The 15273-nt window shown below is 46.0% G+C and overlaps 4 protein-coding genes across 4 annotated transcripts; 1 reads left to right on the top strand and 3 right to left on the bottom strand.

The window, feature by feature from the left end:
• Positions 1-3486: 3486 nt before the first annotated feature.
• On the bottom strand, positions 3487-5184 carry N7529_002133 (uncharacterized protein; the record flags this gene model as incomplete). The annotated part of the gene is made up of 1 exon (XM_057237661.1): positions 3487-5184. One exon carries the CDS (start codon positions 5182-5184, stop codon positions 3487-3489), a length of 1698 nt encoding a protein of 565 aa, XP_057100272.1.
• A 1667-nt stretch (positions 5185-6851) lies between these two features.
• Positions 6852-8308, top strand: N7529_002132 (glycoside hydrolase family 71 protein; the record flags this gene model as incomplete). Its single annotated transcript, XM_057237660.1, has 3 exons — positions 6852-6986; positions 7032-7590; positions 7647-8308. The coding sequence occupies 3 exons, from the start codon at positions 6852-6854 to the stop codon at positions 8306-8308; spliced, it is 1356 nt and encodes a 451-aa protein (XP_057100271.1).
• Positions 8309-9018: 710 nt separating this feature from the next.
• N7529_002131 (fungal specific transcription factor domain-containing protein) lies at positions 9019-10091 on the bottom strand (the record flags this gene model as incomplete). Its single annotated transcript, XM_057237659.1, has 2 exons — positions 9019-9468; positions 9531-10091. Coding segments are annotated over 2 exons (1011 nt in total), but the record flags the coding sequence as incomplete, so codon positions are not given.
• Positions 10092-12294: 2203 nt separating this feature from the next.
• Positions 12295-14108, bottom strand: N7529_002130 (sugar porter family MFS transporter; the record flags this gene model as incomplete). Its single annotated transcript, XM_057237658.1, has 2 exons — positions 12295-12734; positions 12785-14108. The coding sequence occupies 2 exons, from the start codon at positions 14106-14108 to the stop codon at positions 12331-12333; spliced, it is 1728 nt and encodes a 575-aa protein (XP_057100269.1). The 3' UTR covers positions 12295-12330.
• Positions 14109-15273: the final 1165 nt, after the last annotated feature.

Below are 15273 nucleotides of genomic sequence, written 5' to 3'. Positions count from 1 at the left end.
TTCCTCCACTGGAGCTTTCACTCTATGCTGAAGATCTCATAGGTGATGACCGTTGCCTCGACAAAAGAGATTACAGCCCCTAAAGTATACTCCGAAGCCCTATAGCCAGTATTAAAACGGCTACTGAGTCTTAATCGCGTCGGCAAGTGAAAAGTTAGACAGTGGTTCCCATAAAGCCTAGCTATCCTAGGTTACCGAAAGAAGTAAAGGCACCGCTGTCTCTATACGCTTATACTCAGTCTTTATTAGCTTACATAGAAATCTTATTTGACAATTAAGACAAGAGCAATAATATGGGTCTTCATCGTGTTTTTCTATAGAGAACATTAGAAGACGAATATCCTTAGTTAGTATCGATGTAGGATCTTAAGAGCCGCTAGAACCCGTTTCGAGAAAAGAAAGATTAACTCCAGGCATAGTCCGACGAAGATCATTTTTATATAACTAAATAAACAGAAGGCATTAAGAGATGTCTATTAGATTTGCTATACCTTAAGTAGGGTTACGTACCGTTAGCATCCTAAGTGTAATAAATTCGTGGTAGCGAAATTTGATACCAGTTCCCAACTTGTCAAATAAGCTACAAGTCTTATCCTAAGAATTCTCCGGCATTATAGGAAAGCAGCTCTCGCTTAAATGTAGTAGGTTGTTCTCATTTAAGAACTCAAAAAGCGTATCTTCTGCTAGTAAAGTTTTCCCCCTAACACTGCCAGTAGTCGTTTCCGCTGCTATATTATTATCAAATGCTCTTTTTATATGAATAAAATTGGTTCTAGACCTCTCTGCGTTTTATTACTACCTTTTCTTTGGTGCCACTGTTATGTCTTTCTGTTCTGGGAGCCTTTAGGACGCCCGAACCTAGTAGGTTCGCTATATAGAATAAGCCTGTTTCGATTTGCACAACTAATACAGGGATCACCGCCAAAACATTTCATCTTCATGCTGTGACATATATCATAAGCAGCCGGAGCCTTAAGCTAGTTATTCAGTTCAATATAAATCGGCGATCTAAGAATAACGCACAGTAACAGGAAGGTATGGCCAAATTGACAAGCTTACCCGTGCCGCTGCATCTTAGGTTCTATGGCATATTGATTGGACGAGAATCCATATTCCTAGTCTACACAAACCTCGCACGATATATTTGATTTGCAACTCTAGGACTATTAAGCTCCTAGGTGTGGAGGCTGTCCTTTATCGCTGTTTCCCGCCTGAGACCCATGAGAAGCGAAGCTGCTCAGTGTCAGAATTTCAATATCCTTGACTAGATCTTGACCAATCATTAAATGTTACATGATCAGATAGTGAAGACATTTTTTTGGAGTCCCTTTCCCAAAATGCGAGAAATGATCTGCAAGGGTCCTGCCCCCCCCCCCCCCCTTCCCGTTTATCTCTTGCGTCAGATAGCTTCCTCTCGCCTCTTTATTTCAATTCAACGATATGCATATCTCGAGATGTTATTCTTAAATCTAAAGGATTCGACTTTATGCCGTTTTGTGGATTTCATGCAGCCACGAAAGTCGAAAGGATTCCAGATTCACTGGCTCGCAACAGACTTAGCTCAGCTTCCTTCTGAGACTGAAACCCAAAATTTATGCGTTGCTTGGACTCTACATCATTGATGAAATCTATCATCCGATCCATGAGTTGTTCCAGCGTTGAATATACAGGATGCTGAATTGTGATTCAATTCTCCAAGTCTTATCATATGTCAACATGCATTCAATTAACCGTTTGGACGACGCTTCATGCAGTCTACAGATAATATAAGAATTTAGAATTGCGGAAATAGTGTTGTACTCCGTTCGGTATTCTTGCTCGCTGCATAGTGCCAAACTAGGCTTCTCCGAACTAATTTAAAAGCCAAGTCCATCGGGTTACAATGCAGGCAATATAGTTGAGAGATAAGTTAACCGCTTGCTGATTTCGAAATAGCTTATTATCGCTCCGCCAATGTTACCTTGGCGATAACTCCTTTTCCCCACTTAGGTGGCGTTTCTGCTTGTTCTTTTTACCGGCCCATCTCGTTCATCTACTCTGCCCTTATAAGTAGAACTGAAGTAAAGAAAGCCCGTTTCACTCAATGATTGGACAATCAACCTTTGTCAATTAAAGGGTAAAGAGAAATTGCGGGCAGATAAGATAGATTCTCGTTCACTGCGTAAAGTGAGTATAATCCGCACACGATTTTTTTCTCGTATATGCTAGCTCTTTAATCCTTGGAGTGGGGACTATATATATACAATGTGGTCTTCCGCACTTAAAATGACAAACTGGAACTACGGTGACGTGATTCTGAGGACACTATGCACCAGTGAGGAGTAAAAAACTCGACAACTTCCTTATCTACACCTCAAGGTTGCAGAAGACGCGTCACCTATGTAAGTAAGAAAACTTCGGGATCGTCTTGCTCTTCTGTCGATCCCCTGTCAAATCAAATATATATGTTTACCCGATTTCAGGCCTAGTTTCAGGCATGGCTGCTAACTTTTCAAGAGGGGTTTAGCGGTCGGTGAGAATGAATTGCACAGGCTTCTCCCCACGTTGCTTGAGTTTGTCGTTCAGAATAGCCTCCATGATAGGAACTGGTCCTCAGGCGCCTGGACAGGAGTTAATGAAGGTGAAGGAGGCCAAGTCATGGATATGGTTGAGCAGCAGATCGTAGACTTGCACGGCTGGCGAGTCTTTGGTTCCAGGGCCTCTGGTCTTCCACATCTGAATGCGAGCCATGTGCGAGTATTCACGCAGCCGTTCCAGACACCATGGCTAATTTCCAAGCTCTAGCAGGTGAAATCGAGGGGTAATGATCATGTTGAGTTAAAAAAAAATCTCACAAAGCAGAGGTAGCCAGCTTCTCTGTACTTGTTCTTACTTTATCAACATGGTGGGAGTCTTTCAAATCAAATGTACGAACGGACCCAGGCTTCATCACCTGGTTCGGGCTTCGGGATCTGAGCAATCAAACAGCCTAAAACCAGGATTCTGTGTAATTCCTGAATCAGTACCTCTCGTGGACGATCTGGAGCCGGATTTAAGCATTTCTTAAGTCCTATGGCCGTTTGGTTGTATCGTGTTCGTTTAGCAATTTATTAATATCGTACTGCCGGTCAAATTACTGCGAGTTTTCGAAGAACCAAAAACTCCTCAATATACACGAAAATCACACTGGTTATGCGTGTCCTTCTTACCGGCGGCACAGGTAAGACCTCAATCCCTTGAACGGCACTATCCTTCTCTATCAAATATTACTTATTGCGTTTGAGAACAGCCTTTCCCCACCCCATAAACTTCTAGTCCTTTTTGCGGCTAGATACCTGGGTATAATGATCAACTGATAGAAAAAATCGAAAGAGGAAGCAATTCATTTTACTCATTGAAAAATTCTTGGCTGATATTGCATTCCCCATTGCACTAGCTTCTGCTATTTTCAATTCGCCCATCCCCGGCCCTAATCTCGCCGAGTGAGCTGCGAGCCAATGCTAAAAATTAGTGCTTCTCCAAAGCAGCACTCTCCGAAACAACCTCAAAGTTGTTAGAGCGGAATGGAGTAACCTCAAACTTGCGGAACTTCCTCGCGTTAATATCCTTGCTGAAGAGAATGTCCAGCTCAGTTGGAGTGCGTCCCTTGGGCTCGGGCAAGCGGAAGAATGACCAGAGGAAACAAAGCATACAAGTAGAAGCCCAAATAAAACCACCTTTGCCCCTTAAATTCCAGGACAAAGGATTCAGGATAGGAGGGTTCAAGAAATTGGCAACGATACTCGCGATATTGTAACAGTTACGCGCGAGAACCGCACTCTTGATGCGAAGGCGAGTGGACGGGATTTCCGAGATGAGGCAGTAGGTAACGGGGCCGACAGTTAGGTCATAAGCAAAGACGTATACTAGGAGCAGAGCCGCAGAAGTGTAACTCAGCCCGGGGGAAACTTTGTTTGGGATGCCGAGGAAACCGACTAGCATCAATACCGAGAACATAGTTCCGAGACCGGTGATGAATAGCCTACGTCGACCAACACGCTGCATCACGAACCAAGAGCAAATGGTGCCAAGCCAACCAATAGCGTTAACGCCAAGACCAAAGTCGAAGGCCTGGTCGTCGCTAAAGTTGATCTGTTGTAGGAAATAGACGATGTTGCCCCCAAACCAAATACCACAGAAGACCTGGCACATCCAGACACAGCACACAATCTCGGTACGTCGGCGGTCCACTCCTTTGAAGCAATCCCAGTATGAGACTCCAGCTTGGGAGATTTTCTCCTGCGTATTCGTGATGATCATGAGTGCGATAGCGTCGTCGGTATTGTATTCCGATATCCCTGGTGTAGCTAAGCGATCAAGAGACCTCTTGGCTTCTTGAGTTTGCCCATTGCGAACAAGCCACCAAGGCGACTCGGGCGCGAAAATGACACCGATGATGATGGGGACCGGCCAGACCCACTGGATAGCATATGGGATACGCCATCCCCACTGATCTGTGCGGGTCAAAAGGCCTCTTAAGACTCCGGTGGAGATAAACTGCCCAGTGACCCAACAGAGATTGACATAGGTGGTAAGGTATGGGCGTAGAATAATAGGGCTGACCTCAGCAGCGTACGTAGTAGTCAAGGTCTGAAAAGCGCCCCAGGGGATGCCGCAGAGGACTTCGCCAGCGAACAGCATTCCGATATTCTGAGCGAAGAACATCAAGAAAATGAAACCAATCAGCGCGATCAAAGCACCTAGCATGGTCCTTTTATACCCAAAGCGATCAGCAATGAGACCAGCCATAAGCAGCCCCATGATTTGCCCAACGTTGGTTCCATTCTGAAGACCGGTCTGCCAGTTTGAGGTAACTTGATAACCATGATCCTTGCTATAAACACCAAATCGTTCTTTGAAAGTCGGGTAGGCGTAAAATGAACCAAGAAGAGATGTATCGTATCCCTCCATAATGATAGCAAGAGATAGCACAAAAGAGAAACCAATTGCCTTGGGGAAGAGCTTGAAGGCATCTCGGTTAGTGAGTTTATGTTCAAAGTCGGTTGCGCGTCGAGCTTTCTCGACTAAATTGGCAAAGCCAGGAAGCTCTGCTGACATCTGTAAGAGGGCTTCGTCCTCGATACCGATGGTATTTTCTCCCAGAGATTGGGAGGGTACCGCGAGTTGGTGCTCAACGTGCACACTTGAGGTTTTGGAATCTTCCATGCCTTCGGACGGGCCTGGAATATGGCCCGGCGATGAGAATATATGCAGAATAATGTGACTCGAGAGAAGTGGGCAATGAATGAGACGGGAAGATTGTAAGAATCAAGTTGGAGGTGGAAGATGATGATGTTTATATTGAAGTTCTACCTACTTCACTTGATAACACGTACTTTTCGCTAGTTTCGTTTGGATCGTACACAAAGTTCGAGCATCAGCCACATGGTTCAATTTGCACACCTCGCTCTAACTTTTGCGGGGATATGTGGGGGACGCACAGCAAGCTTTCGCCTTCGCGTTGTCGAACTGAGATAAACACCGAGATCCGGTGGTATAGGGCAATTTAGAACCGAGTAGAGGGTGTAAGATTGGGGCCATTGCATTTTCGCTGTGTTTCTCGGGCCATCTAAGCGCCTGACACGAACGGGCTTATCCCAGGAGAATCGATTAGAGTGAAACCCGGAGGTGGCGTACACGTGAAGTAGCCAACGCCATCCCCGAAAAAAGAGTAACAAATGAAAGTGATAGTTCACGAGCGGCAAGGGGTCAGTGCGGTGATTGGCTGTCGTCGCATTCCATGTGAGCCACCAAATACCCTGAGGCCACGAATCCCAGCGAGGATTTGGCGCTTCGGTGCATTTCTCGTCATTTAAGATGCAAACAATACGAAACAAATTCTAAATGGTCGCGTTGCAAATATCGCGATTTTTCTTGGTCCAAAAAGTAACGGCGAAACTCGCTGTGATTGTTAACGAGAAACTTGGCCCTTAACCGAGGAGGTCATAGCCTCACCGAGTCCACTAGCAATCAACAGCACTTAGAGTTGCGTTTACTATACTCGGCACTTTGGATACCCTTTTTTTAAACTTCTGCATTGATTATCTTGCAACTATTCACGGCTTTTATTGATTGCGGGGACTCTTCAAGTGTTGTTTCAACCTCTATGATCATCATAATACTAATCATTCCCAGGTTATATATAAGAGCCATGACGGCAAAGAAAGATTTATACTTCGAAAACAAACGTGCTTCGCGAGCAATCATCACATCGAAACATTACATTGCAATTTGTTTGATATGCACTCTTCCTACCTGATGCTACTAGGGCTCTACCCACAATTTGGGTTTGCAGCAGTGATCCACCAGCGCTCAGTCATGCAGGGCTGGTCTCTTCAGTCAAGCAATTGTCCTAGTCAAGCCAAATCCTGTGGAGGTGGAGCATGTTGCCCAAGCAGTCTTTTTTGCTTCGCTGCTCAAACTAATGAAGTTGCTTCTTGTTGCTCTTCCAGTAAGACACAGTCTATTTCCCATTTACTTTGTGATAGGAGTAAATTTGTTGACTATGTTCAAAAGACTCGGCCTGCGTGGGGGCCGTAGAAGGTGCCCCAAAATGCGCTGATTCAAGCTGGTCTCTATGGCAAGGATTTCAAGACAATGGTTTTTGCTGCCAACCTGGTCTTGTCGGTGTTTATAAGTCTACTGGAACTACTGCAGGAAGCTGTGTCGCCTCTGGACAGACTGATATAGCAACTACTGCTAGGCTTGTGAGATCTTTGAGACTGCAGGTTTGTCGAAGTATACTCATTAAACATGAATTAGGTATCCATTGGATCGGGAGCTACAGCTACTACTACGACTACAAAAACGAGCACGACTAAAGGTAATGTCCAATGCCTTCTTCTTTGGGTCGTTCGACTGTATATTTAATAGAAGGATCAGGAACCACAACAACAACTACTGCAAGTACCATTACAACCACTGCTACGCAGCCCAGCAGCAGTAAAGCTGTTTTCGCACATTACATGGTATGTTGCATTGAATTTCACTAGAGATTATCTAAATCCAAATAGGTTGGTTCGATGACTGCGGCGGAGGCTGTCACCGATGTTAATCTTGCTATGAGCGCGGGTTTTGATGGCTTTGCACTAAACACGCACACTATGAGCTCGTCCGACACTTGGAATACCAATGCACTCAACTACTTATTTGCTGCAGCATCTGGAACCAGCTTCAAGCTCTTCATCTCATTTGATATGAGCTGGGGTCTAGACGTCACCCAGCTGGCATCCTTCTTGGCCCCATATGCAACCCAAAGCGCATACTATAAGGTTGGCGGCAAGGCGTTCGTGAGCACGTATGGCGGTGGCACCATTTCAAATGCCCAATGGGACACCGGCTTTGTTAAACCTCTGACCTCAACTTACGGCATCACACCCTATTTCGTTCCCAACTTCGACGACTTTTCCGGATATCCAGAAGGAATTTTTGGTGCTTACCCAATCTTGAGCGGGGTCTTCAGTTGGGAGTCTGCATGGCCCTCTCCTGGTACAACTCCGGCCAATGTCAGCAATAGTGTGGACTCGGCAGCTTTGCAACAAGCACATGCCGCTGGCAAGGCCTACATGATGCGTAAGATGTACCAATCGATATTGGATTTTTGAGTACTAATGATATTTCCTTCACAGCCATGTCGCCCTATCAGTTCAAATACCTCGGTAGCGGAAATGACTGGTACCGCGTCGGCGAAGTGAATCTACCCCAGCGCATGGCTCAAGCTCTGCAACTACAGCCTGACTTTGTGGAAATTATCACTTGGAACGACGCTGGCGAGAGTCACTATATTGGTGACTTTTGGCAAGAGCAGATTGCTGGAAGCACCATTGGGAACTACGCAAACGGTTTTGACCACAAGGGCTGGCTAGAGGTCATCACTCCGTTCATCAAGGCATACAAGGCCGGTGCAACAAGCATCTCTCAGATAGCGCCCCCCAGTGGCAAGCCTGTCGGAGCGCTTTGGTATCGCACGCTTCTGAAAAGTGCCAGCTGCTCTTCGTCGATTGTGAACTATCAGTCTGCACAGGATGCTGTCAACTTCGCTGTTATTCTGCCTTCGACTGGATATACAATCAAGGTTTACAGCAACAGCAAGCTTCTAGGCAGCTTTGCTGGCGTTAAAGGCTTGAACTATAATAGTGTTTTGGGCCTCGCTGTTGGTGCTGGGCAGATGATTCAGATTGTGGATGCGTCGAATCAAGTTGTTTCTTCGGCCACTGGCACTAAGAATGTTTTGGCTGAGAGCCCCAACGATACATGCAACTGGAACTATGAGGTTGTGGGCCTGTCTTAAAGAGATGATATTGAGACATATTGAAGCTTGATCCATACATCGGTGTGTTAGTTTCACAATGTCTAAGTCCTTTGGATCTCTAAATACCTAGTAACGCACTTTTTCGGCCTGTTCTGAAGTTCACACAGATTTGGTATTTGCAGTTCTTCTTTTTCACCCGTGACTCTGCTAGTAGAGAAATACGGCAATTCAAGTAGATCACTGTGTGGGCTAGGAATTAGCCCAACTATGGCAATTTCACCCTGCCACCCAGCCGGGACCCGAATTGCCTACCATTGGGGTGTTCTTTTAGAATGTCCTGAGACTCAAAAGCCTCGTTGAATCAATGGTGAGAGCGTGAATGAATGTCCAATGTTCTTTTATTTTTTTCTTAGTAAAAAATCGAATCCATATCCTCCTCCTCCTGAGCAGGAAAGTCAGTCATCAAGGGGATATCCATTTTCGAGGGGATATGCGTCAGCCGCTGATGTAGCAAGGAAAGTCTTTGGGATTTTGTACCCCCAACCTTGGAAATTAATTGCGCAATGGCAATGACAGCATCCAGTGGTCCAAGCCGACATGTCTCATGGTTGAGTATGTTTGGCATACATAGCACAATATCAAGGGCAGAGTTCGCGACTTGAAGAAGCTTTATTTCCTGTAAAATCATATCCACAATTAGAAACGTGATTTATACTCTTTAAGTGCCACTTGAAAAGTAGTTTACTTACCATCCCATATCCGTGACTGCGCAAAGACTCGATCGACACATTGGAAAGCGAGTCCAGATATTCTTTTGCGATAGATAGTGGATATTCAAAAGAGAGCGGCTCAATAGATGTTCCTGAAGATAACATAAAGCGTGAAGCAGAGTATTGCCAAAGCAAAGAGCGGATCCAGGCGGATGTAGTCATGATATCCACGTATTGAAGCTCAGATGTCACTTCGAGCCCTGTCAGTTTGATTTGAATACGGCGTTGGATATCTGATATATTGCTTTTGGAGTACATTTCCTGTCCATTTATTGCTTTGGTAGCAGAAATTGATGGAACGAGGGGCCGCTGGACATGGAGGAACAGCCGAACAAGCGCACAAAAGCCCGCATATAAGTCACCCTGGGGAGTATTTCGTTCAAATCCAGGAAGGTTCGGTGTTCTTTGGAGCGTAATTGGAAGATCATGCTGAATGCAAAATGTTCTAATAAACCAATCAGAAGGCCAACTCAGAGCTTTTGGATGATAACCAGGGGAAAGAATTCCGACCTTTCAGTGACAAACAAGATCCAATAGCAACGAAGCTCGAGCTGCCATTTTTTTGACTCTCCTTTGTCAGATGAAAAAGTCTGACCTAGGTGCATTAGATCTGCATAAGTAATTGCCTCGCGAAGAGCAATGGTAGCGGGTGTGACCAAGTCTCGATTTGCGTAATACATATGGAGGAATATGGAAGTAACAAGAGCCTGGAGCGAGGTCTCTTGATTATAACTGTTTGCCAATCGGAGATAAAGACACTCCTTTGCAAAATCCTCAGCACTCACGGAAAGCCGTTGAGGGCATGGATCTGGGGTGAGCCAGAGACGCATTTGTACCAAGGTTGCAGCACACAAAGCCGCTGCCAATGCGTGGTGGACAGGATCGATGTTAGCCTCACCTCTCAATTGAGCCTTCAGATCTTCCGCGTCGATAATCGGCCAAATTTCGTAAAGATGGGTCTGGAATATATCAAGAACAGTGCAGTAAGTTGTAAAAGAAATTGGCGAGTCTCGTGAACACAGCGCCCGGGGGCTCTCGAAAACAGTTGCCATTTTAGTATCGTCTGTATGGGAAAGTCCATGCTGAATCATTTTGATCTTAAGATTCGTAGCTGATCGAGGTCCTTTTGGACCTGGTCTTTTACGGACCCTCAAATAAGAACATGTTTGAGACCTGGCCTGGCACGCTTGACATGGCTTTTGTCGGTCACATTTGACCCGTCGAACGAAACAACCATCGCAAGGACTGTCCATGATGCATGATTTGCTTTTCGGGGTCAGGAATTAGAGCGAGAATTAAATCGTTGACTTCGTTTAGCGCAGATTCCCCGCGTCCACTAGTAGGTTATTAGCGTTGACGCGGGGAAGACGCCTCCAAAGCTAAGAGACAACAGCCGAGATACCCGTAGGGTAACATGCTGATACGCCACATAATACTACCGGAGCTTCTGTTTGGCTCAATTTTGGTTGGGCAAGTCTGAGCGAAAATTGCGGCGAATTTGGGGGGGTTATTTTTAGGAGTTCGCAAAGTGGCCTGGAGGTGAGCATAGGGGTAGGGGAACAAACGATTTCAATGAAGATATATGTTCTGACCTCTGCACAATGAATATTGAAAAAGATTCCCAATAACTATTTGGATTTGGATTTGAGTTATCTGAATCTTAAAGTCATGCATCGCTATGCTTTTTCCCACAAACCCGTCGCTAACTCTGAGGCGATAGTGGGAGGCGCTGGAAAATACCGTTTCACGGTTCGTCTCTATGACAGGACTCTGAAGATTCAAGATCCACTCCGTTACAATTAGCGAGTCTCGTTTACTAGCTCCGAGTGATACGGGGATTCTTCTTCTTCGAATTAGTTATTTTTACTACTAATTAGTCGATTCTATCGATCTTTCGGTTCGGTTCGGAGGTCCTAGCTCTACGATACTAAGGAACGGGAAGTAGGGCTAAGCAGGACTAAAACCAATCATAATAATGGTTTATACAGTCGTACTGCTTAGTCAAGTGTTTTGGTGATGTTTAGTATTATGTTACGAGCTAAGTCTTAATGAAAAAGAGTGCATTTAACTAGAATACTAAACATAGGGAAAGAAAGAAAGAAAGAGAGAAAGAAAGAAAAAGAAAACAACACGCTGAAGCAATTAAGGTAGTGATGCCTAAGGCACCAAATCAAACAATGCAAACCACGATCTGCGGAGGGCGGTGGAACACGGCAGAACCGGTTCCAGATCCATGATTGTAGATTCTTCGTGACACACCCCATCAAAACATCTCGAAAAACCTGGCATTTTCAATCATCAATTTCTCGACAACCAGAGGGCTATGCAATCTCCGGAGCAAATGGGGGCAAATTCAGAAATGTTTAGACCGATCCGAGACCTCTAGACCAAAGGAGTCTGTCGACGAAAAGAACCTGAAGTCTGGCGTACGACCCACTTTTCCTCCCATAGTAAAGGGAAAACCCTAACCTGGAGTCTGGCAGACTCCAGGTACCCCCGTGGGATAGGAAAGTCTCAGACATAAATTTTCCAGTGGTGCATGCATGTAATTTATAGTGCTTCAAAATTAAAGACGGACACATAAGACGCTATGGAACAAAGTGTGAGCACGATTGATGTATTCGGATGTAATGAAACGAATGGTCATGTATGGTATCTTATTATATGAATAAATATAAATTAATCATATACTCATGAATATTGCGAATATGAATGAAGGGCTTATTCATATTCATATTATTCAATCCATATAATTCATATTCGCGAATATTCATGAAAGATCATGAATAATCATATTCCCTTCGGACCCCTAATTACAAGGTTGTAATTTTACAGTATAAGCCCCTGAATGTAGTCTACTATGAAAGAGATAAATCACTTTCATCAACTCGTTGTCTGTTACCATTGTTGCTAGTGTCATTATACAAAGCCTTCCCCTCAGTTTGTATTGAAATGAGTTAGGATAAGAATAAATAATGACCGAACGCGTCACTTGAACAGACAGATCAAGTCCGATACCTAGATAATACATTCTGTACAGAGTTTTACCAATTACTAGCGCCAAATCAGGATTGCTGAGAATCAACCGAGTTCCACAAATCCCCACGGGGTGTTTCTGATTCTTGTTTCTGAACATCCGCTACCAAGAACTTCATTGTCGCGGAATTTTCATAGTCAACGTTTCCAAATGAATACATTAAATAACCTCGGAATTAGATACAGAACTTTGCAATCAATAATAATCGCAATCCACTGCTCAACCTCGTTCCCATTCGGGTCCCAGACAGTAGTCTAGGCCTTCTCGCTCTCGCGCATCTCGATCTGCTCCGAGGTGATGGCAACCTTTAGGTCCTCGACCCTCTCAACGCCAGCCAGGCCCAGAGATTCGTTAATTCTCTGCATGCGCAGACGATCGGCCTCGGCAATGCTTGCCTCGGAGCCACCGAAGAACACATCTAGCTCCTCCAAGGTCTTATCCTTTGTTTCGGGTGCGAACTTCCAGATGAAAAGACCGCCCAGGCCACTGAAGATGGCGAAGAAAATGTAGGTGCCGTACTTCATCGAAGCCAACATATCCTTTGTCGTCAAACCGATAATGAAGTTAAACATCCAGTTGGTACTAGCAACAATGGCAACACCCTTAGACCGCTGGCTATTAGGGAAAATCTCCTGGGTCAAGACCCATGCGACAGGGCCTATAGACAGTTAGTTCGGAAGGTGGAAGGAATAATAAACTAAAACATACCCCAAGAGTAGGCGAAATTAACTGCAAACAGCCAAATAAAGACAATCGCAACCCATCCCTGTCCTTTGTCTAGTCCCTGGTTGAGATCCCAGCTAGGTTTGAAAATACCCTCGACTGTGGCCACAACGATATGACAGCAGAACATGCCAATGGCGCCGACGATAAGGAAGGTTTTGCGACCGAATTTATCAAGATAGAGCACGGCAGGGAGAGTAAAGATGATCTGCAAAATTCCGGTTACACCAGTAGCCAAAAGAGTCTGCTTGGTCGAGCTGAACCCGAAACTGGCAAAAATCTGAGGCGCGTAGTATAGGACTGCGTTGATACCGGTAAATTGTTGGCAAATCATAGTCCCGCAGCCAAGGAAAAGACGCTTAAGCATATTAGGAGCAAAGAGTGCCTTCCAAGGAGCCAGAACACCACCAGCGCCGACAGCTTCGCGCTCGGTTTCTTCGTCGAACATAACAGCGGCCTTAATCTCAAGGAATTCGGCGCGGACGTACGGGTCGTTGGATGGGAGACGGCGGAGTCGAGAAAGAGAAGCGAGAGCCTCATCCTCGCGATGTTTCATCATCAACCAGCGAGGGGAGAAGGGGAAATAGAACATGCCGAAGAAAAGGATCCAAGCAGGAATGATTTGTAAGGCTAAGGGTAGGCGCCAGGCGATAGTCTTCTGGCCGAGGCAGCTATGTCCGTTGGTAAGGGCAGCGTCGAAAGCACCGCTGGCGAGGTAGGGGTCAGCGATACCCTCGGGGTTGCAAGTCGTGCCGCCGACAAATTGCATGCCGTAGTCGAGCCAGAAAGAGATGGCGGTACCAATCGTAATAGACAGCTGTTGAAGAGAGACCAGAGATCCACGCAGTTCTGGAGGAGCAATTTCGGCCTGGTAAAGCGGAATGACCATACTGAACATACCAATACCCACACCACCGATAATTCGGCCAGCGAAGAAATAGGCAGGTGTTTGAGCGCCAGCTTGTAGGCCGGTACCCAGCGTAAAAATGAAGACAGCAGTCATCATAGCATATTTCCGAGAGATGCGATCGGCGAGGATTCCATTAAGCAGAGCACCGGCCCAGGCACCCAGCTCCAGAGCAGACACCAGCCAACCCTGGATGGTGGACCCTCCAAACGTCGGGAAATGGTTCTGGAAATTCTCCATAACAAGAATGGGGCCCATGACTCCCTGGTCGTAACCATACATAATACAGCCCAGAGAGGCAAAGCAGCATGTCAAGGAGACGAATGGGTTTTTGAGAAGACCAATGATACCATGGGCCTTCTCTGCGTTGGCACGGCCAACCACAGACTGGCTGACTGCCATCTTGACGATGTAGAAAGCAGAAGTCGGAGGGAGAAGAAAAAGATGAAGGGAGAGTCTGGAATAATTGAAACGAGGCTAGAGCAACCACACTATGTAGTTACGCCGGCAGGGCTCTAGTTCGCTTATTTGCAAACTGTTGGAGTTCTGGACCGGGGTCCCCAGACCAAAATCCCTCAGTCCCCGCAGCCTACTACTTCCTACTCGGAGAGCTGAAGTAGCCTGCAGGTTTTAGTTGGTCAGAAATGAGGGGCTTGAGTGCTAGAGATAACTGTCCGGTGAATTAATCAATCCATATTCTAAGGGTTTTATGTGTTCGAATCATTCCGGAGTGGTGGCGCACGCGTCAAAAGCGAACTATCCTGGATCTGAGGTGAGCCGGATCTAGGACGTGCCACATGATAATAATCATTTCCACCCCCTGCAAAGCGAATTCTTTCTTTCATACGCCTTGTGCGTCTGTTCTCGACGTCCAACGCTGACTCTGTTCACACTTTGTTACTGCCTTTTTTCCCTTCCGATCACAAGAATGCAACCGAACTGTCTTTCCTGCCCTACTTTCTTGGCGGCCACCCGTGTAGATCTAACCAACCCCGTACCCTAACTCGAAAGTATACTTTCGGGTCTGCCGTATTTGGGAAGATGCTTGGCACTGAAGCAAGCTTTCCACCTCCGAATTAAGAGGCTTGAGATGGCATCGGCCAAATATCGGACGGACAGAGTAGTGTAACCCAGGACCTGAGAGGCAACGCCCCAGACTTTGTCGGTTCTACGCACCAGTCACACGCACCCCGGATAGCAGGAGCCGGGGCATGATTGGGCAAAAAGGGGTTTCCAGCTAACAGAGATGTAGGGTCAATCTCACTCAGCCAATGAATGTGGCATTTCGGGAGCCAGGATGGGTCTAGCGGGTCAGTTCGGGCCATAGGCGCCCTGGTGCTTCTTTCGGCCCCAAAGCTTAGTGGCGGTCACTAGCCTGCGAAGGTTTGATATGTCCGTTCCGTGTTTCCGCAATGTAGCATTTCTTTGGATATTATCCCCGGGTCTAGCCAATCATGCATCTAGCGCCGAATCAGCTCCTAGAAACAAGGAAGACCGTAAGCTGGAGTCTAGTTTGTGGTATCATTAGCCGTGAATCCGGTGCTATGGGCGCGGCATCATTGGACGG

This window comes from Penicillium soppii (assembly GCF_028829465.1).
Source record: "Penicillium soppii strain IBT 18220 chromosome Unknown utg000003l, whole genome shotgun sequence".
In the NCBI taxonomy this organism is placed as follows: Eukaryota; Fungi; Ascomycota; class Eurotiomycetes; order Eurotiales; family Aspergillaceae; genus Penicillium; species Penicillium soppii.
Note: the sequence above shows the minus strand (reverse complement) of the source record. Positions and strands in the feature narration are given on the sequence as shown.